Source organism: Onychomys torridus, chromosome 8 (genome assembly GCF_903995425.1).
Source record: "Onychomys torridus chromosome 8, mOncTor1.1, whole genome shotgun sequence".
Lineage (NCBI taxonomy): Eukaryota > Metazoa > Chordata > Mammalia > Rodentia > Cricetidae > Onychomys > Onychomys torridus.
The window spans coordinates 47,379,403-47,401,142 of record NC_050450.1 but is presented as its reverse complement, the minus strand read 5'-3'; the positions used below and the strand labels follow the sequence as shown (position 1 = coordinate 47,401,142).

The window sequence follows — 21,740 nt, the reverse complement described above, 5'->3', positions numbered from 1 at the left end:
ACAGCATTTGCTGCAGAGAACGTTGTTCCCTCGTGGTCTTGGTTCATTCATCAAAAATCAACTGGCCTTATGTGCATGCATTTATGTATAAATTGTCTACTCTGTTCCTTTGGTCTGTATGACCATCTTCATACTAGCACCACGCTGTTTCCATGTCTATAGATTGGCAGTGTTTTGTTTTGTTTTTTACTCAAGATTGTTTTGGTTATTTGAGGCCATTTATATTTCAAGTGCATGTTGGGATCCACTTGTAACAGTTTTTTAGATTTATTCATTATTTTTGTGTATGAATATTTTGCCTGTATGCATGTGTGTGTATCATGTTGTGGTTTTGGTGCCCACAGAAAAGAGAGCATCGAATCCACTAGAACTAGAATTATAGACAGCTGGGAGCTGCCGTGTGATGCTGAGAACCGAACAGAGAGCTTCTGAAAGAACAGCCAGTTCTCTTAACTGCTAAGCCATCTCTCCGGCTCCCATGTGTAAAGATGCTTAGGGATGTTAGGGATTGTGTAGGGCCTGGAGGAGGAGCAATACTGCCACACTAACAGTGTTAAGTCTCCTGATCCATGAACATGGGATACCTTCACGGTCCTGTCCCTTCAGTGACACGTGATAGTTTCCATCTCTAAGTCTTGTACATTGCCTTTAAAATTGTTCCTAAGCATTTCTTCCATCTTTATTCTATTGTAAACAACATTCTTTTCTTTCCTTTTTTTTTTTTTTGTTGTTGTTGTTTGTTTTTGTGCTTTTGATTTTGGTTTGGTTTTTCAAGACAGGATTTCTCTGTGGAACAGAGCCCTGGCTGTCCTGGAACTTGCTTTGTAGACCAACCCACACTCACAGAGATCCACCAGCCTCTGCCTCCTGAGTGCTGGAATTAATATATGCCAACGGGGCTGGAGAGATGGCTCCATGTATGGTTAAGAACACTGACTGCTCTTCCAGAGGACTTGGGTTCAGTTCCCAGTACCCACATAGCAGCTCACAACTGTCTATAACTCCAGTTTCAGTGGACCTGACACCCATGGCAAAACACCAATGTACATAAAATAGAAATAAATAAATTTATAAATAAAATAGATAGGAAAAAAGATGTGTACCATCACTGGCTAGCTCTTTCTTCTCTTTCTTAAAATTAATTAATTTTATGTGTGTGAGTGTTTTGCTTACTCATGTCTATGCACCACAATCATGCCTGGTGCCAGGGAGGTCCCAAGAGGGCATCAAATCCCCTGGAACCAGATTACAGACAGTTGTGAACTGCCATGTGGGTGATGGGAATTGGACCTGGGTCCTCTTCAAGAGCAACAAGTGCTCTTAACTGTCTCTCAGCCCCATCTTGCTTTTCTTGCTCTGTAGACCAGGCTTCTAACTCACAGAGATCCGCATGCCTCTCATCCAAGAGCCCCAGCTCACCATTGTTTGCTTACTTGTCTGCTATTGTGTTTGAACTGTTGGTTACTGGGGCAGCATAGAGCTGCATGCTGTACAATTGACCAGCTGTTCCATGACCTGGTTGAAGTTGTTCATAGGCTCTGGCAGGTGTTTTTCCTATTGATTCCTTAGACTGCTCTACACACGGGATGATTTCACCATTTCCTCCCACTCCAGATGCTTGCTTCCTTGCTCTGATGTCCAGAGTGAGCGTCCCATTTTCTTAACCTTAGAGGGACTGCTTTCAGCCCATTACCATAGACAGTAATAATTGTGGATCTATCCAATTTTTTAATTTTGTAGACTCAGGAGTAAGAAACCTTTATACAAAGATAAGTAGATAAAACAGTTTTTAAAAAATATTTTATTTTTATTGTATGCATATGGATATTTTGCTTGCACGTATGTCTATGTATCACATTCATGCAGAGCCTGCAGTGGCCAGAAGAGGGTGTTGTATTCATGGAGCTAGTGTTACAGATGGTTGTGAGCCACCATGTGGGTGCTGGGAACAGAATTTGAGGCCTCTGGAAGAACAGCCAGTGCTCTTAATGGCTGAGACATCTCTCAAGCTCCTAAAAGGTCTTTTAATATGTGTGTGTGTGTGTGTGTGTGTGTGTGTGTGTGTGTGTGTGTGTGTGTGTGTGTGTATAAATATGTTATTTGTGTGTGTGTGTTCATGTGCGCGCATGCACAAACATGTCCACATGTGTACAAGTGTCTGTGAAGGCCAAAAGAGGTCATTGGATCAGCTGGAGCTGGAGTTACAGACGGTTGTGAGCTGCCATGTGGGTGTTGGATCCTCTGCAAGAGCAGTACATACTCTTACCTGCTGACCCATCTTTCCAGTCCTAAGAGAAATTTGTTTGTATTAAATAATCCATTCTTTCAATCTTTTGGAATTATGCCAAAAATTCTATGACACTCTATTATGAAAAGGTTTTTAGACAGGGCATGGTGATACACATCTTTAATCCCAGTACTTGGGAGGCAGAAGCAGGTGGATCTTTGTGAGTTCGGGGCCAGCCTGGTCTACATAGCAAGTTCCAGGCCAGCCAGAGCTACATTGTGAGAGCCTGTCTTAAAAAAAAAAAAAAAAAGTTTTCTAAATTCATGAGCACACGACTCAATTTCATTTTTAATTAACTTGAGATATCACCTTACTATGTTGCCCAGGCTCTTCTTGAATGCCCCAATTCAGGCAATCCTCCTGCCTCAACCTTCCAAGTAGCTGAGGCTACAGGCATGAGCCACCCATTCATCTTCCCTCCTTACGCTTTGTGGAAAACAGAGCTGGAAGAAACCGGAGTTTCACAGGGGCTGGAGCTAGTGGCAGTGCTCTTTTCTTGATTTCTAGGGCAAATTCTCCAGGGCTGAACACATTCTAGAAAGACCCAGAAGTCTTCCAGAACCAGAGCTGGGACACGAGAGGTTCTCCAGTGTGTGTAGTATATGGTAGTAACCACTCATGGCACACTGCCGGCGCACACAGCCCGTGTGCATGTGACCAGCATCCTATGGGCACACCCAGGTGTGCTCTAGCCTATGAGTGTGTTGGATGATTGACTGCAAGACAAGGAGCTGGGGCCCGAGGGTATCTTGGAGGGCTTCCCTGGGAAGATGGCACTTAGTCTGGACCATGAGGAACTTGCTCCTTTTCTCTCTTTCTTTAAGCGTGCATAGACAGTAGTTCCCAGGAGCTGTTTGAGAATTCAGTATACATAGCCGGTTGACTCCTAAGACTTACCTGAGGCCACCATTGTGGTGCATGTGTTTTACAAGTCAGGAAAGTGGGGCAAGAGAGGCGCTCACCAGCCTGGTTCCAAACTCTCCAGGCAGACAGTGGTGTGATCACCCTGGGGAGGCCCAGGGGTGAGAGGGGAAGGGACAGGAAGACTGCAGGGCTCACCAGTATAATTAAACCGTTTCTAGTATGGCAGGAGCCTATGAGGAGAGTAGATACAGGGTGGAGGAAGGAGACAGGCTATCAGCCCATCACACTCATATTGTTGGGTGAGGGTAGGAGAGCTGCAGGGTGTTGAGGGTGTCCCCAGGAGGCTCTTGAACAAACACACCAGGCTGTCTAGGGACAAGCAGCTGGTGCAGGTAGGTGGTTCTGCCCTAGAGAGCAGATAGTCATGTCAGCATTGGGGCCTAGGGCTGCACCTGCCGCCTTCCTCTGCCTAACCTCACCTCCTAGAAGCAGCCTTCAGGATAGAGCCCAGGCTGTCTGTCTTCAGGATCCCATCTACTTTCCCCTGGCAGCACTGGAGGATTTCCTGCTGGAGCGCAGGCTGCACCCCTGCACCGCTGCACCCCTGCACTGCTGCACCCCTGCACTGCTGCACCCCGGCACTGCCCTCTTTGCAAACGTGTCTTAGCCTTTCTCAGTTTGCTGCTTTCTCCTTTCTCTCTGTGCCCTCCATTCCCCAAAAGCCCCCATCCTCCACCTCCCATGTCCCCCTCCCCATGACCCCCTCCCTGTTCCCCCCTCTCATGCCCCCTCCCTGTTCTCCTCTCTCATGTCCCCCCCCTCCCATGCCCCCTCCTTGGTTCTTGTTCTCCTTCTCTTCTGGTGGCCAGGGGAGGAAGAAACCCTCCATGTGCCCCCAGAAGGGCTGGCTCCAGAAGCCCTGTGCCCCCCACCCCCTGCCTGCCCGCTGGCCTCAAAGTAATCAATCTGATTGGATTAGGGTCAGGGCAACCCTAATCATGTCAAAGGTTACCCTAGGCTTTGTGGCAGGGACCACAGGGGTGCCTGGCCACCCCTGCCGAGGTGGCCTCTGTTGAACAGAGTTTAACATCTACCAGCCAGCCGTGAGGAAAGGAGCCAGCCTTTTGAATGGATGTATGCATGTATGTGAGATTGTGCACCCACCCATGTGTTATATACAAATGTGTGTGCATGTGTTTTATATATGCACGTGTGCATGAGTGTCTTAGGTGGGCATGTGCACTTGTGAATGTGTTTAGTGAGCATGTTAGTTACTATGTCTGCATGTGGGCTGTGCATGGGCATGTGTCAGAATGTATCTGTGTAGCTGTACCTTACTTACATGGGTATGTGTGTAACTAGATGCATGTGTGTGCTGTGTATAAATGTGTGCAGGCATGAGTATGTGCCATTGTGCATGTACATTTGTGCACCTGTGTGTACATTCATGTGTATTGCATATATGTATGTAGATGTGTGAATGGGAGCTACAAATATACGTATGTGTGTGCTCCCATGCTTTGTATATGCACATGTGGGTACCCAAATGTCTCTTCATGTACACTGTACACATGTATGTGCATATGTGTGTGCACTGAGCACTCATGTGTGAATGGGGGCTTGTGGGTACACATGGCAATGAGTGTGCTCACATCTGACCCAGTACCATCCACACTGTATCTGCCTGGCCTGAGACCCAGGTCCTACATTGAGCCTGAGGAAGCTCCAGCCCCCGAAGCTGAGCTGGAGTCTAGATTGCTCTGCACCTAAAGGTAGCAGGGAGCTACCTGCCTTGAGTCAGGAAGCATTTGAAGAATTTTGAGTACAGGATGATTATGAGCAGTTTATATGTCCCCAGGGGCAGGCGCTAGGTGACTTGCCTACCTTGACCTCTGGCAAGGTGAAATGGGTGGGATAGTTGTAAGCAGGCAAAAATCGGCCAGGGCCAGCCTTTCCAGAGTCAGGGTTCACAGGATGAAGGTCAACAAAACATCTGGTTGGGCTAAAAGGCTAGTGGGTGGTGCAGAGGACGTGGGGGCCCAGAGTCCGGGAAGCAGGCTCTGAAACATGTGGCCTTGTAAGAGGACAGACTCTTGGCTGAGTGAGACTTTTGCATCTAGAACATAAAGGATCATGGCCTGGACGCTGGAGCCCACAGCCACGAAAACTGGGGTCTCTACCTGTCTGCATACTGAGGCTATGCCTAGGGGTCCTCGGAAGTTCCTGGGCCTAGATGGCTTCCCTGTGAAGGAAGGGCCCAATCTACCCATGGTTGTATCTCTGCACCCCTAGTGGAAGTGGTCTCCACTGGTCCCTAAGGGCAACCCCTATTCACTGTGAAGTCTTCATTTGGATCACACTGACCTCTTACCTTGTGTTGGGTGTGGTCCACCCCTCCCTCCTGAGACACCTCCAGGCCAGCCACACTCACAGCACATAATGACTGGACTTCTATTGGGTCCCCAAGACCTCTGGAGTCACAACAGGTGGCAGAGGTGGGCGCTCACGGACATTAGACTCTCAGAGTCTGCTGAGTACTGAGATCCTTGCCCTTGGCCAACCCAAGGAGGAACTTACTTTCTTCCCAACTTACTCCCTGCTCTACTTGGGGTCTGAGCAGGGAACAGCAGCCTGGCTTCCTCCCCTCCCCCAGGCAAGCCCCCTTCCTGATGACTGGCCTCAGCATCGTGGCCCCTCGGGGGGTGGTCCTCCACCTCTCTGTGTGTGCTCAGCCTATGGAAGGGCTAGCTCCAATGGGGCCAGCCCGCGAGACAACCGGAGCCTAGGGCTCTGGAGGGACAGAAAGGGCAGCTTTTTAGGGAAGCAGAGTCCCCAAATCCAGGTTGCGACCCCTGACCCCCCCATCCGAAAGTGTTACCATTTACGATGCGTTGGGGGTGGGGGCTCCCCTGGCTCTGGGGGCCTCTCCGGTATATCATTAACTCTCCGCTGTGGGAGGGGGGACCCCGGCCGACATCCCACTGAGCTCGGCTCGGAGCACAATGTCCCTGCGAGGACGACAAGATTAAGCACAAGGGAAAAGTGAAAATGCTGTTGGCGATTCACACGCCCTTCGGGGTGTTGAATTAAAGCGTCTGAAAGAGGATTTCCCCTCGCGCCCGACGGCGCGGCGGGCAGCGCATACTTCCAGGTTGCTATGACTGGCCGGCGATCGCCTAATCACCGGCCAGGGGGAAATTCATATAAAATATCGCTGGCCATTGTGGGGCTAACGCGGCGTGACAGTGTCGCACAAAGCCGGATTCATCAGCCCCAGCAGGTCAGCCAGGCGCCCGGCCGCGCGGGCCCGGGCGGTGTCAGGGGCCGCGGCCACGGTGGGGCACCGGCGCATTCCGCTCTCAGGTGGCTCCGGGGCCTTTTGTGCCGCCGTGTGATTACCAAATGCCACCGCGACACCCCCTCCGGGCCGCCCGGCTCCTCGAGGCCAGGAAAAGGGCCTGGGGAAGGAGGGACGGTGGGCAACCTCGGAGGGGAGGCGCCAGGGCGGGGCCTGGGGCTGCACGGATCCCCCTGTCTGCCCTCAGCCTGCCGTGCTGAACGCTGGAGGGGGAAGGGGTGCCCACCCACTGAATGTTCTGGAAGCACTTTCAGACATCAGGATGGGAATGGGAAGGATGGTTTGTCCTTCCTCAGGGTGACAGGAGATTGAAGCTCCCTAGAGAGTTGGTGCTCCCACGGCAAGCAGGCTCTGGCCAGTCGGAGCAATTATGACTGTGCCATAGTTGGGCTTTAAGGGGACTGGCCCTGTTCTTCCTTCTTCCCACCAGTGGGCAGGGGAGTGAGCTCTCATTTGGAGTCTGGAAATTAGGGGGACAGGGCACCATCTGGAGGGAGGTGCCTGACACACTCAGGCCAGGCTGGTAATCCTAATCCTTCTGTGTCTTTGGAGGAGTGTGTACTGTGCAGTGTGGCATAGGTGAGGGTACCCCTCTGTCTCCTGGGATTCTCTGGTTCTAGCCTTGTGCAGGGTAGCTTCAACAGGGATAGCTGGCCCTAAACACATACATAGTATAACATACTATCCTAAACATATATGCACCAAACTTCAGTGCTCCCAATTTCATTTTTTAAAAAAATGTACTGCTGGATTTGGAGACACAGACTAACATCAACCTATTAATAGTAGGTGCTTTCAGTAAACACTCACACACTGGCACACACACACTCACCACTGTGACACAGGATGACTTTTAACTGATCCTCCTGTTTCTCCCTTCCAACTGCTGGGATTAAGAATGCACCACCAGATGGCTCAGTGGCTAAGAACAGCGATTGCTCTTCCAGAGGACTCGGGTTCAATGTCCAGCACCCAAGTGGCAACTCACAATTGTCGGTAACTCCATTTCCAGGGAGGCCAACACCCTCATATGCAGTCCAAACACCAATGCACATAAAACTAAAATAAGTAAAATAAAAAAAAATGCACCACCATGTTCAGCTCATGCCTGGCTCTTGAGACAGACACCTTGCATATGACTCATCTTGCATTTCTAGTTCTGAGCTTAGTGAGTGCTCATTATGGACTCTCATATTCTGGATAGTTGGGTGGCTGGGCAGATGGGTGGTAGGTGGCTGGAGGAATAGAGGATAATGGATGGGTGGATGGTGGGTGGATAATGAGTAGATGATAGGTGGATAGTAGGCAGATAACTGAATTATTTGGTGGAGGATGGATGGATGATAAATAATGAAATAGATGAATGGAAATGAAGGAAGCCTAGATAAGTGATACTTTGCTTAAACCCAGTAAGACCACTGCAAAGCTAGTCTCTGAGATTGTTTCTTCGAGGAGAATTGGGATATGGCTGAAGAGGCACTGACCTCAATCCCTGACCCTCCCACCTCAGCCTTCCTGATACTGGAATTACAGGCATGACCCGTGACACCCGGCTTGGAATTTGCTTCTCTTGTAGAACAATTCTTTCAGGGTCTGAAGACAGTAGGAATCTCTAGCCCCCAAAGCGCATTTCACTTCTGCCCCAGATGACTCCCCCCAAATCGGCCACACTTGTCTGTAAGAGTCCTGGCTCAGTAGCCCGTGGGCACCCACCTCTTCATCTGGCTACTGCCTGAACAGATTCACTTGTTTTCAGGAGTGAGGTACACTTCCCTCACCTGGAAGCCTTTACCTTTATGCAGGCCACCTCTGCTGAGTCAACAGAAACTGAAACCTGACAGGGGCACTGCTGTGGAGAGAACTCTGCTGTGAGGACTGGACTACTGTGTCTTCCCCAGGGATCTTGGGAGAGCCCTGTTCCCATTCACTCTACAACGGAGATAGCTCTGGAGCGGTGGTTCATTCACCTGTAGGAATCCAATGAAAGTAATAGATTTCCTCTCTGAGAAAACCTGTCTGTTCCCAAGATCCTTGAAATTATGGGCATACTGTATTCATCAACACTGTGATCTTGCCAGGCATGCTGGCACACGCCTTTAATCCCAGCACTCAAGAGGCAGAGGCAGGTAGATCTCTGTGAGTTCGAGGCCAGCCTGGTCTACAAAGTGAGTTCCAGGAAAGGCACAAAGTTACACAGAGAAACCCTGTCTCGAAAAACCAAGGTCCTGCCCTGACTTGATCAGCAGCCTCCCTGACCTCCTCATGTGACACTAGGGAAAACTGAGGCTCGGTGGAAAGGGGGCACTTTCTAGCTTGCTGGTGACGGAGCTGAGCAAGAATGAACTATTGTCCACTTCAAGTTGAAGCTCTGTGTGGCTCTCTCCTTCTCCTGAGCTCCCTTCCCCTCAAGTGTGTCTACCAGCTCCAGGCTGTTTGCTTGGGTCCTGATAAGCAAGGGAGCCTGAAGCCCTTGTTCTGGGCAGGGCCAGGGCAAGGCCCAGAGTGCTGGTCCCTTATCTTTTAGAGCCAAGAAGGGAGGGGGAGGGGCACTGGGGTGACACTTGAGCTGGATAAGGTAACCCAGGGCTGCCTCGAGACTTGGAATGTGAGGGTGCAGACAGAGAAGTAGAATTCTGAGTTGCACCCAAGAGAAGGTAAGCTCAAGGCCCCTGGCCCCAGACTCAGGTTCTGTGCAGAAAGACAGAGGGAGCTAAAGCCTTTGAGGCACCAGGAGTGGCTTGGCTCCTTCAAAGACAAAATAGGCACTGGAGATGTAGCCCAGGTGGTAGGGTCTTTGCCTAGCAGGGACAAATCCCCCGGTTCCAATTCCAGCACTACTTAAAACTAGGTGTGGTAGCACACAGCTGTAATCCTAGCACCTGTGGAGTTCAGGGTCATCCTAGGCTACACAGTAAGCTGCAGGCAAGCAAGTCCCTGCCTAAAAAAAGAAATAGAAAAAAATAAGGATAGGGCTAAGTGGAGGGCAGGAGGCTAAGTGGGTGTGTCTAGTGAGGCTCATGTTTACTCTCAGGCACCTCAGCTCCAGGCTATCCCTGCACTGAACATTTGTACTTGGAGAGGAAAACAGGGTGGAGGGCTTTTCTAGAATGCTAGGGTTGGGGCGGTGGTGGCGCATGACTTTAATCCCAAGACTTGGGAGGCAGAGGCAGGTGGATCTCTGAGAGTTCCGAGGCCAGCCCAGTCTACAAAGTGAGTTCCAGGACAGTCAGAGCTGTTGCACAAAGAAACCTTGTCTCAAAAGCCACACACTCACCCCACCACCCCACTCCACCCCTGCCCAAAGAAAATGTTGGGAAAGAGTGGAGTGTCTGTTCTGGTTCCATTCAAGAACACACAGCGCAGCCGGGCGGTGATGGCGGTGCACGCCTTTAATCCCAGCACTCGGGAGGCAGAGGCAGGCGGATCTCTGTGAGTTTGAGGCCAGCCTGGTCTCCAAAGCGAGTTCCAGGAAAGGTGCAAAGCTACACAGAGAAACCCTGTCTCGAAAAAAAAACAGAAAACAAACAAACAAACAAAGAACACACAGCGCAGAAGAGTCTCAGCTGGGCTCTGCCTCCCCAGGGTAGACTCACTGCCCCAGCCCAGGACCTCTGCTCTTTCCCCTGATACCACAGATATGGAAGGGGTAGCTTGTGTTCTGGAATGGAAATAAACAGTGGACAAGATACAGACCCTGCCCTTTGGGAAGGATCTGGGCTGGAAATTAATTCTAGCAGACTGAACTCCTCTGGAGGAATAGCCGGAGCTGGCATTTCAGGGAGCCAGAGACCACGTTGGGTGGACAGTGCCCGGGCCCTTGGCTGCCATGCTGCAGAGCAGAACAGGGGCAGCTTTCGTCCAGGGAAGAAGGAGACTGACTATGGCTAGAGACCAGCGAGTGGCTGAGAAAAGGAACACAAGGCCAGCAGCGAGGGAGCTTTAAGTAACTTTCGGGGGGCCCTACATCACACTGGCACAGGGCACGGAGCTGGGCAGCTGTGTGCACGACTAGTGGAGGCAGCTGAAGGCTGAGTGGCAGTCCATTTGGGAGCTTCTCTGTGGTTCTGGTACGAGATGGACTCAGTGTCCAGGGTGGCTGTTTCTGGCCAGCCAGCTTCCTGTGGGAAGTGGTGGCAAGAGGCTGGGCTCCTAGGTAGCTGCAGTAGCTGTCCAGGGTCTGACAGTGCCCCAGGTTAGGAGCAGAGCAGCTGGAGTCTGCAGAGGGCCATCTAGGCAGAGGTGCAAGCCCACAGAGAAAGCCAATGGCTCCAAGAGGTCTTGGCCAGCCAGCTAGAGGTAACCACAGCTCACACTGTGTCCTTAGCATGAAAGGAAATGTGAGTTCTTCGATCTCCGTGTGATGCATGCTCAACTTGGTGGGCAAGTCTGAGTGTGTGTGTAGTTGTTCACAGTTCCTCTGTCCCTGCCTATTTGGGCTTGAGGACACACAGAGCTCCATGAGTTTAGCCTCTCAGCTATGGCTTGTGGAAGCATGAGAAGTCGTTACCCGCTTGTCTCCCAGAATGACAGTTCCCTGTGTATGGAGGAGGACTTGAGGACAGCTCTCTGTGAAGAGTCTCATAATCTCAAGAGGTGATTGGGAGTTTCTACCCAGGAGCTGAGTGACACCACCCCACTTCTAATAGAGGGTCCCCAGTCCAAGAGAGCCTGTGTGTAGCTCCCCCTGCAGGCCTGTGGGGCTTTCAGTCTGGAATGATTTCTAGAGAGGTTTGTAAAATCTCTGCTAGTCAATGTGTCAGATGCATGTCCCTCTTGGTCAGAGAACCATGTTTATCATATAGCAAGCACACCTATATCTGGTGGCAAGTAGAGGAGAGAATGCCTTCTCTCAGTAAGGAACTCTTATTCACCGTTGGGGGAGGTGCAAATTAATACAGCCATTATAGAAATCTGTTTGGGGATTCTCAGAACATTAAAACTAGAACTACCATATGACTTCACTGTTTCACTCATGGATATATATATATACCCAGAGAACTCCAAACTCTACCATGAAGGATATTTGCACCCCAGATGTTTATTGCTGCTTAATCACTATAGCAAAGAATTATTAACCTAGTTGTCTATCAACAGATGAATGGATAATGAAATTTTTGTGTGTATATAGAAAATGGAATACTATTCACCTCTGTTTTCTGTTGTGTTTTCTGCCTTTTTAGTCAATATGATCCAACTGATCATTTCAAGATCCATTCATGTGATTTGCCCTCTCAGTCTGAGCCCCCGGTCCGGACCTGCAGCGGATGCCTGCAGTCAGGGATAACATCAAACTCTAGACTGTTGTTTTTCCTGTGTCTGTACACCTATGATAAAGCTTCATATACGTTAGACACAGTAAGATTTAATGGCCAACCCAAACAGAACAGTTCTAACATAGCTGCGGTGCTTTACATCTCTCTCATTGACAAGTTTTCTTTGTGAGCTGTTGGGCTACATGTTTTCATAGCTGGGTGATAACAAAGCTAGTGTGAGTTTCTTCTCTCCTCCTGAGTTCCATCATGGATTTGTTCTTACCAGTCTTTACAACTTCAGCATGTGATTGCTCTTCCCTTTTATCAAGTTGAGAATTTTCTCTCACTCTGTGGCTTTCCTCGGGAATATCCAGACTGCCAGTTTCACCACTCAATTTCAGAGCCACCATTAGGTAAAACAAGAGTGACTTTAGCCACAAGCATTGTGACGTTGAACCTGGCAACTGTCTGTCTGATCCCCAGGCAACCACTGAGAGACTATTCTGTGAGTTTTATATATATATATATATATATATATATATATATATATATATATATATATATATATATATAAACATGGACACTCTGCACAATGGTTAGGTATGTCTTAGTAAGGAACAGCACAAGACAGCGTGAGACTTCACCACACTGCTCAGAACAATATGCAATTTAAAAGCTTTTTTGTGTGTGGAATTTTCCTTGTGTATGTGGTGCTGGGGTTGGGAACCACGGCCTCTCGAATGCTCACCAAGCAGTCTTCCACTGGCTCTCTCTCTAGGCCTCCAACTGTTCCATTTAACGTTTTCAAATTGTGACAAGCTATGGGTAACTGAAGCCTCTGATAAGGCCCTGTATTGCCAAACTGACTCTCACATGATGGATATTTTCCTTCCACCCTCCTCCTGTGCAAGGCTGTGTTTTCTTCACTCTGCTGACTGGTCCTGTGCTTGCATGAGATAGCACCTTATTGGTGTGCATTGCACTCTAAGACGTGGTACTGAGCACCAGGCTGTGTACTTCTGGAACCCTAGTGTATTACCCAGGATTCTCTAGAAAAACACAAGTGACAGAGTGAATCTCTCTATATTTTAAAACGGGATTTATTAGAGTGGCTTACAGGCTATGGTCTGGCTGGTACAATGACTGTATTCCAACAGAAAGTGCAAGAATCCAGTAGTTGGCGGCATGTCTCAGCGGGTCTTCAGTATACATAAGAATCCCAAAGAAGTAGGCTTTAACCCCAGTGAAGGAATAAACTTGCCAGCGAGGGAGCAAGCAAGCAAAAGGCGAAGATTTCTTCTGTGTCCTTTATATAGGCTGCCACCAGGTGCAGCCCAGATTTAGGTGTGTTTTCTGACCTTAAATGATCCAATCAAGAAAAATCCCAGGCCATGGTGGAACACACCATTAATCTCATCACTCAGGAGGCAGAGGCAGGCAGGTTTCTGTGCATTCTAGGACAGTTTGGTCTACACAGTGAGTTCCAGGACAACCAGGGCTATGTAGAGAGACCTTATCTTTATTAAAAAAAAAAAAAAAAGCCAGGCAGTGGTGATGCATACCTTTTATCATAGCACTCAGGAGGCAGAGGCAGGTAGATAGATCTCTGAGTTCAAGGCCAGCCTGCTGTACAGAGCAAATTCCAGGGCAGGCAGCCAGGAGTACATAGAGGAACCCTGACTTGAAAAACAAATCAAAATATTCCCTCACAGGTGTATCCAGCAGATTCAGCTTTAGTTAATTCCAGATATAGTCAAGTTGATAACCAAGAAGAGCTGTCCTGGTTGGTCTTGAACTCAAAGCAATCCTCCTGCCTCAGTCTTCTAAGTACAGGCATTACAAGTGTGTAATGAGTTCTGGTTTAAAAAATTTTTTTATTACCTTTTATTTGTTTATTTTCAATATTAATTTATAGTGTTAAAGATCTATTTTTTCTTGTGCTGAGACAGGGCCTCATGTAGCCCAGGCTAGCCTTGAACTGTCTGAGGTTAAGGCTGAACCTGAAGCTTCTGCTCCTTGGTTTCCACCTCTGGAGTGATCGGGATTCTATTATAGGCCTGTGCACCTTCACCATCTCCTTCCAGGCAGAGCTGGGGCTTGATCCCAGGGTCCTTTGGCATGCCAACCTGGTTCTCTACCCACTGACCTACATCTGTAGCACATTATTATATTTTATTTTATTTTATTTATCTGGTTTTTTTTTTTGAGAGTCTCATGTAGCCCAAGCCTAGGCTCTATAACCTTGAATTTTTTAATCTTCCTGCTTCCCCTTCCCTGATGCTAGAATTACAGAGTGTACAACTATTCCCAGTTTGTGTGGTACCAGAGATAAGATCCTAAGGCTCCGTGCATGCTAAGCAAGCACTCTACCAACTGAGCTACACCCCCAGCTCCTATTTATTTTTATTACATTTTATTATGTATTTAAGGTGCTGTGTGATATTTCAGTATAGGATTATATTAAAAATGATCCAATCAGGGTTCTTAGCATGCTGAGAATGTTCAGAATCCTTTTTAAGCTATAAATTTAAAATACAATCCATTTTCCACTATCCTCATACTACTGTTCAGTAGTATACCAGAACCTTTTCTCCTTTTTATCTGGGATTTGGACCCGTGATCAACCTCTCCTCGCCCTGGCCTCTGCTAGCTAGCCCACTCTACTTCCTGCTATCAGGAAGACCCCACACCTGTCCCTCTGCGTCTGCTCATTCACTTCACAGTGTTCTCTGGGTTTGTCAGTCTTGTTGCAGGTGGCAGAATCTCATTCTTATTTGCGACTACACAATATCTCATGGTACACACTGTGGGGCTATCGTAAGCCATCCTAACCAAAACCATACAACAACAGACACAAGGAATAAATCCACGTATTTACACCAAATTAGTTTGCAGCATAATGTATGAAGAACATACATTCAAGAAAGAACAGTCCCTTTGATAAGTGGTGCTAGGAAAGTGGATATCAATATCCACTCATGGAAGAATGGAGCCAGACCCGCTACCTTCTCCACACAGACACCAACCCAGTGTAAGCCCTGAAACTACTGTAAGTAACCAACAAACAAAAACAAACCAAACCAACAAACAAACAAAAACCAAACCAAACCAACCAACAAACAAAAACCAAAACAAACCAAAACAAACCAAAAACCTAAGGGCTGGGCCTGACGATGATGCCTTTGATGCCTTTAACCCCAGCATTTAGAAAGCAGAGGCAAGCATATCTCTGTGAGTTCCAGGCCAGTCTAGTCTACTTAGAGCATTCCAGGCCGGCCAAAGCTCTATAGTAAAACCCTACCTTAACAAAACCCTGGCACATGCACAAGCGCACGCGCGCGCGCGCACACACACACACACACAGAGACAGAGAGACAGAGACAGAGAGACAGAGAGACAGAGAGGAGACACAGAGAGAGACAGAGACAGAGACAGAGACAGAGAGACAGAGAGACAGAGAGACAGAGAGAGAGATGCATGCACTTAGGGAAAACATTTGGGACATTGGTGGTCAGGGCCAATATTCTTCAGAAAAGACCCCTAGAAGCACAATGGTAGGATCCTGTGTGTACTGAGTTCTCCTTTCTCAGCCCTGGTTTTTGAATTTCTGGCTTTTGGATGGCAGCCTTCCTCACCTGGCCTCCATAACCCTTATCTCTTTCCTCTGCAGCCACCCGGGAGTCAGCCTTTGTCCATGCCATTGCCTCTGCCGGAGTGGCCTTTGCAGTGACACGCTCCTGTGCAGAGGGCTCAGCCGCCATCTGTGGGTGCAGTAGCCGCCTCCAGGGCTCCCCAGGCGAGGGCTGGAAGTGGGGCGGCTGTAGCGAGGACATTGAATTTGGCGGAATGGTGTCTCGGGAGTTTGCTGATGCCAGGGAGAACCGGCCAGATGCCCGCTCTGCCATGAACCGTCACAACAATGAGGCTGGGCGCCAGGTATGTACACAGAACCCCAGGGTTCCAAAGCAAGAGCTGCTTTTTCATTGGGATGCCCAGAGGGGCAGAGCAGGGTGGAGGAGGGCTGCTTTTGGTGACCAGGCTGCAGGTCTGCTTTCCTTCTATCAAGGGACCCTGTGACACTACTCAGCTGTACCTCAAGTGTCCACTGTGTTCCCAGAGGATGCCAAGCTCACCTGTGGACTTAGGGTCCCTGGGAAGGAGACAGTGAAGGGAGGCAGCCACAGGACATGTACTGTCCGAGGGTTCTACATACATAAAAGGACAAGACATGAAAGGGAAAAAATAGGGGTTGGGGGTTTAGCTCAGTGGTAGAGCACTTGCCTAGCAAGCGTAAGGCCCTGGGTTTGGTCCTCAGCTCTGGAAAGAAAAAGAGAGAGAGAGAGAGAGAGAGAGAGAGAGAGAGAGAGAGAGAGAGAGAGAGAAAGGGAAAAAATAGAGAGGGGAAAAGCAGATGAATGGATGGATTGGTATAGTAGATAGAGATTGAATTGAGATAGAGAATTATAGTGCAGAGGTGATACAGGTTATTGATTATTTAGAAAGATGAGGGAGATAGGAAGAGAGAGAGAGAGAGAGAGAGAGAGAGAGAGAGAGAGAGAGAGAGAGAGAACGAGAATATGTTATCAAAGGAATGTGATAATCAGGACCGGAACAGGGAAACATGGTAACAGAGCATTGTTGAAGGTCCTCCCTTCCTCTGACTATACCTGGGTATATATAGCCTTTTATTTACCTTCTTCTGGGTATCCCTGGACTTCAGGGGCTGATGCTGAGATTTCAGGAGAAGGGGAAGGTCTGAACTTACATACATAGATAAGTTTCACTGAAGCTGCTTATCCTCAATATGTTTAGTGTCCCTCACACACAGCCCTGCTTCCCTTCTCAGAGCACGAGTGTCCAGATAGGTAGTGCTCAGTGGTATAGCAGAGCCAAGAACTGAGTCATCGACTGAAGAGGGACCTCACACCACCCAGGAATGTCTGTCACGGAGGTGAAAACAGAGACATTTCTTGAAAGTGTAGTTTACAGGCGTTTTAAACTGGGTATGGTGGTTCAGGCCTGTAATCCCAACACTCAGTGGAGGCAAGGCAGGAGGATTAGATGTTCAACAGCAGCTTCTATTGCATAAGGTTTAAGGCCTGCCTTGTACATGAGACCCTGTCTCCAAAAGCAAGTAAGTCAGCAAGGAAGCATTTCATAACTGCTGGCTCCTCTGCACAGCTCCTGTGGCCAGGCACCTGCCTGTCCTTCACTGTAGCAGACATTTGGAGATGCCAAGCATGCCTGATGACAAGTTATCACAGTGAAATTTACCTCTGTACATCAGTAACTTCAGACCCTCAGACCTTCCACCTCTTCCTAAAGCTCAACACTAGCTCCAATCCACTTATCCTTCAGACAAAGGATAGGATATTCTCCTCTGGGGAACCCAGCTCTCCCAGAATGAATGGAGGGGGTTTCTCAAACACGGCAGTGGGATCACTTTATAGTGAGTGTTGGTGCAAGTCTTTAATCTTAGCACTAGGGAGGCAGACGTAACTGGATCTCTGTATATCTGAGGCCAGCCTGGCCTACATAGAGAGTTCCAGGCATCTGGGACCCTGACCCCAACCCCACCAAAAAAAAAAAAAAACAAAAACAAAAACAAAAAAAACAAAAAACAAAAACACATAAAACATATTTTCCAGGAAGCACACAATAAAACAAACAAAAAACAAAAGTTCAACTAGGTGTGATGGTTCAGGCCAGCAATCCCAGCACTTGGGAGGTTGAGGCAGGAGGGTTATGAGTTTGAGCCTGGGCTATATTGTGAGTTTGAGGCCAGATTGGGTTACATAGTGAGACCTTGTCTCGGAAAAAAAAAAAAAAATCCTTTTATTTAAAAAAACAGAATTTGCATAAAATAGACACTGTAAGAAAAGAAAAAAAACTTCACAAAAACTATCAGTCTTCCCAAAGAGATCAAACACTATCCTTGTGACATTGGAACAATATGTTAATTTTTTAAAGAAGTGAAAAAGAAGAGCTCTTAGAAATTAAAAATATGGGGCCTACAAGACGGCACATGGGATAAATGCACTTGCCTCCAAGGCTGCCAACCTGAGTTGGATCACCACAACCCACAAAGCAGAAGGAAGAACACATTTCTCCTGCAAATTGACCTCTGACCTTCACACTCTGTGACATGCATGTGTGCATTTACATATGGACATAAGAAATGAACAAATGGCAGAGGTTTTGTTTGTTTGTTTTTGACACAGGGTCTCTCTCTGTAATCCTGGTGGTCCTGAAACTCACTCTGTAAACCAGGCTGACCTTAAACTCACAGAGATCCACCTGCTTCTGCCTCCCAAGTTCAGGGATTTAAGGTATGTGCCACCATGCCTGGCCTTAAGTACTTTAAAAAAATTTGCTGGGTGGTGGTGCATGCCTTTAATCCCTGCACTTGGGAGGCAGAGGCAGGGGGATCCCTGTGAGTTTAAGGCCAGCAAGTTCTAGGATAGCCAGGACTGTGACACTGTTACACTCTGTCTCAAAAAATCAAAAACCAAATAACAATAATAATAATAATGTAAAAAAACAAGAGCAAACATTTCATCAAGAGTTTTGTGGGGTATGTTCACGGGAGAGAAGGGAGGGCATGAAGAGTATGCTAGCAAAGACCCAGGCCCTACTGCAAGGATGGGGAAAGACAGAGAGGGCTCAGGGATCAAGAGCCCTTGATGCACTTTTTAGAGCATACATAGTTCTCAACATGTGGGTTGCGATCCCTTGGGGTGGGATGACCCTTTTCACAGGGGTCACCTAAGACCACTGCATACCAGATATTTACATTATGATTCATAACAGTGGCAAAATTACAGTTATGAAGTAGCAATGAAAATAATGTTATAGCTGGGGAGGGGAGGTCTCCACAACATGAGGAACTGTATTAAAGGGTCACAGCATTGGGAAGGTTGACTGGTTTAGAGGACTAGCCAGGATCCCTGCTTTAACCAGCAGGTCTCAGCTGCTATTGAGATCTTTGACCAAGTGAAACAAAACAAGAGAGACTGAGAAAGGAGAGATGGAAAAAGTCTCTCTCAGAAAGCCTGGCTGCGAAAGACAGGAATGTGGGTGTTAGACAGGCTGGAGCAGCGGGCATGGTGTTATTCTACCATGCTCTCAGGCCAGTTCGACAGGAAGGGTGAAGAAGCAGATGAGAGTTGGAGGAGATGCAAACAGACTGAACTCAGAATGATCGAGGACGTAAACTGATGCTTTCCAACGCAAATCCTTGCAAGCCGCAGCCAGAGCTGCTGGGTAGTTTAGCTTTCAGGTAGCTCTATTTTTGAATACCCAGTTACAGACTAGCCTCCTACTCTCAATCCCCCAGCCTCAGCATCCACTTATAGTCTTGTGCCATCATGATGGACTGGTCCTCCTCTTTTGTCACAACGCTCTCTCCTCCTTCCTCCCATCCAAGACTGCATACAGAATGAACAAGGGGAACGACGGAGAGAGAGAGAGAGAGAGTCCCAGACTCTAGACTCTCTGTTTTTTGTTTTTTGTTTTTTGTTTTTTGTTTTTTGTTTTTTGTTTTTTGTTTTTTTAAACTCAGGATCGAACCCAGGGCCTAGTGCTTGCTAGGCAAGCACTCTACCACTGAGATAAATCCCCAACCCCACTCTAGACTCTTGACTCCTGGGGTCTGACTGGTGAACTGTCACTCTAGGCAAGGTAGGGGGCCAAGGGACACATGAAGATGGCCTGTGTCTCAGACTCCTGGTAGTTTTACAGAGCAAGTGGGCAGCAGGTGAGCAGCAGGCAAGGTCCTTGAGAGGGAAGCTCCTAACAATCTAACAGCTCCCTGCCTCCATGTAAACTATTTTAACTGCCATCGTAATTGAACCTACTTACGGGGTGCAATGAGGCTTTTTTGTTTGTTTTGTTTTTCGAGACAGGGTTTCTCTGTTTAGCTTTGCGCCTTTCCTGGAACTCACTTGGTAGCCCAGGCTGGCCTCAAACTCACAGAGATCTGCCTGGCTCTGCCTCCCGAGTGCTGGGATTAAAGGCATGCGCCACCACCCACCCGGCTATAATGAGGCCTTTCAATATGCGACTATAAAACATCATGACCAGATCAGGGTAGGGAGCATGCCTATCACCTGAAAATTTATTTTAACTGAGCATGATGGTGCATATCTACAATCCCAGCACTTGGAGGCACAGGCAGAATCGCCACAAGTTCTGGGCTATGTACTGAGTTCCAGACCAGCTAGCAACCACATAGTGAGAACATGTCTCAAAATGAAAAGAATTTTTTTTTTCTGTTTGAACATTCAAAACTTTCCACTTGTCATTTGCAGCGGCTCTTTGTCTACTGTGGTGGTCACTTTGTGCTATAGACTATCAAGGGGATACATTCTTCCCTTCCAATGAAGACCTCTTCAAGTTCTTAGCATCACCATACTTGGGACCAGGCATCCAGCATGAGAACCTCGACCAGAGCCAGATCTAAACAGTAGCTACCCCCATGGCCAGCTTGTTATTTATCCATAATAGCAGTGGATGTTGAAATTATGAATGCAACATCCCGAATGCTTTTCTTACAATGAGGCTTAAAGACTCAGTATATGTTTTGCAGATAGTGCTTCTTGGAATGTAAAGGGAAAGACGCAAGGAGGTGTCCAGAGCAGATGTTTATGGGCTGGGTGGGAAGGCTGGAGTATGTGGTAGGGAGGGCTTGGAAACTGAGGACAATGGACAGGGCCACTCTAGACAGTTCTGGTGGTTGTACGCCCCCTTGTCCTCACTCCTTTCCCTAAAGAAAGGGAGGCAGGATTCCCTTCTTGAAGCAACTCTGCTCCTTCCCCTAAAGAAGGAGCAAGGTCTCCATTGTCCATAGGGAAAGCTTCTGTTCATCCAGGACCCAGTGAATTTAGGGACCACTCTAAGTGCCCCTGCTCGGTGCTCCTAGTCTTTACAACAAGCCCATAGCATCTGCTCCAGACAACACCCCACATCTTCCCTCCAGCATCTCCACACTATCCCCCTGAAGCTCCCTACTTCCTGCACTCTATCCTAAACACCCCTGGAAAGAGAATTAGTGGGACCTACTCGGAGAAAGGCGCTCCCAGGCCCCTGAGGCCTTGGATCTGGCAGGGAAGACCCAGGTTACCCTAGGGAAGGTAACGGCACTAAGTGTCCACAGAGCGGAGTCTCGGGGGCTTTCTGGAGTAGGTGGGCTGCAAGCAAAGAGCGGACCCCCCTGATTGAGTCACACCAGGGGCAGACACCGGCTTCTGTGCTTGCCTCCTCAGGCCATCGCCAGTCACATGCACCTCAAATGCAAATGCCACGGACTCTCGGGCAGCTGCGAAGTGAAGACCTGCTGGTGGTCGCAGCCGGACTTCCGCACTGTCGGGGATTTCCTCAAGGACAAGTACGACAGCGCCTCGGAGATGGTGGTGGAGAAACACCGCGAGTCTCGCGGCTGGGTGGAGACCCTGAGACCACGTTACACGTACTTCAAGGTGCCCACCGAGCGCGACCTGGTCTACTACGAGGCCTCGCCCAACTTCTGTGAGCCGAACCCTGAAACCGGCTCCTTTGGGACGCGCGACCGCACCTGCAACGTGAGCTCGCACGGCATAGACGGCTGTGACCTGCTGTGCTGCGGGCGCGGCCATAACGCGCGCACTGAGCGACGAAGGGAGAAGTGCCACTGTGTTTTCCACTGGTGCTGCTACGTCAGCTGCCAGGAGTGCACACGCGTCTATGACGTGCACACCTGCAAGTAGGAGGGCTCCTAACGGAGGGCGCAGGGTTCCTACTTAGGGGCAGGGGTCTTACCTGGGGCCAGGGTTCCTACTTGGAGGGGTCTCATACCTGAGGATCCAGTTCCTACTTGAGGGCAGGGATCCTACTTGGGAGAGGCTCCTTCCTACCTAGGGACCCGGTTTCTGCCTTCAGCCGGAGCTCCTTCTTGGGGTCTGGGTTCCTTTTTAGCCGGGAGGCTCCTGCCTGGGATACTACC

At 48.7% G+C, this 21,740-nt stretch overlaps 1 protein-coding gene across 1 annotated transcript in view; it reads left to right on the top strand.

Annotated features, from left to right (window-relative positions):
• Wnt3a (Wnt family member 3A) overlaps positions 1–21,504 on the top strand; it is a 42,952-nt gene extending 21,448 nt beyond the window's left edge. Inside the window, exons 3-4 of the mRNA XM_036194623.1 lie at positions 15,432–15,697; positions 21,025–21,504. Of these exons, the coding sequence (XP_036050516.1) occupies positions 15,432–15,697; positions 21,025–21,504 (746 nt within the window). The remainder of the gene's footprint in view (positions 1–15,431; positions 15,698–21,024) is intronic.
• Positions 21,505–21,740: the final 236 nt, after the last annotated feature.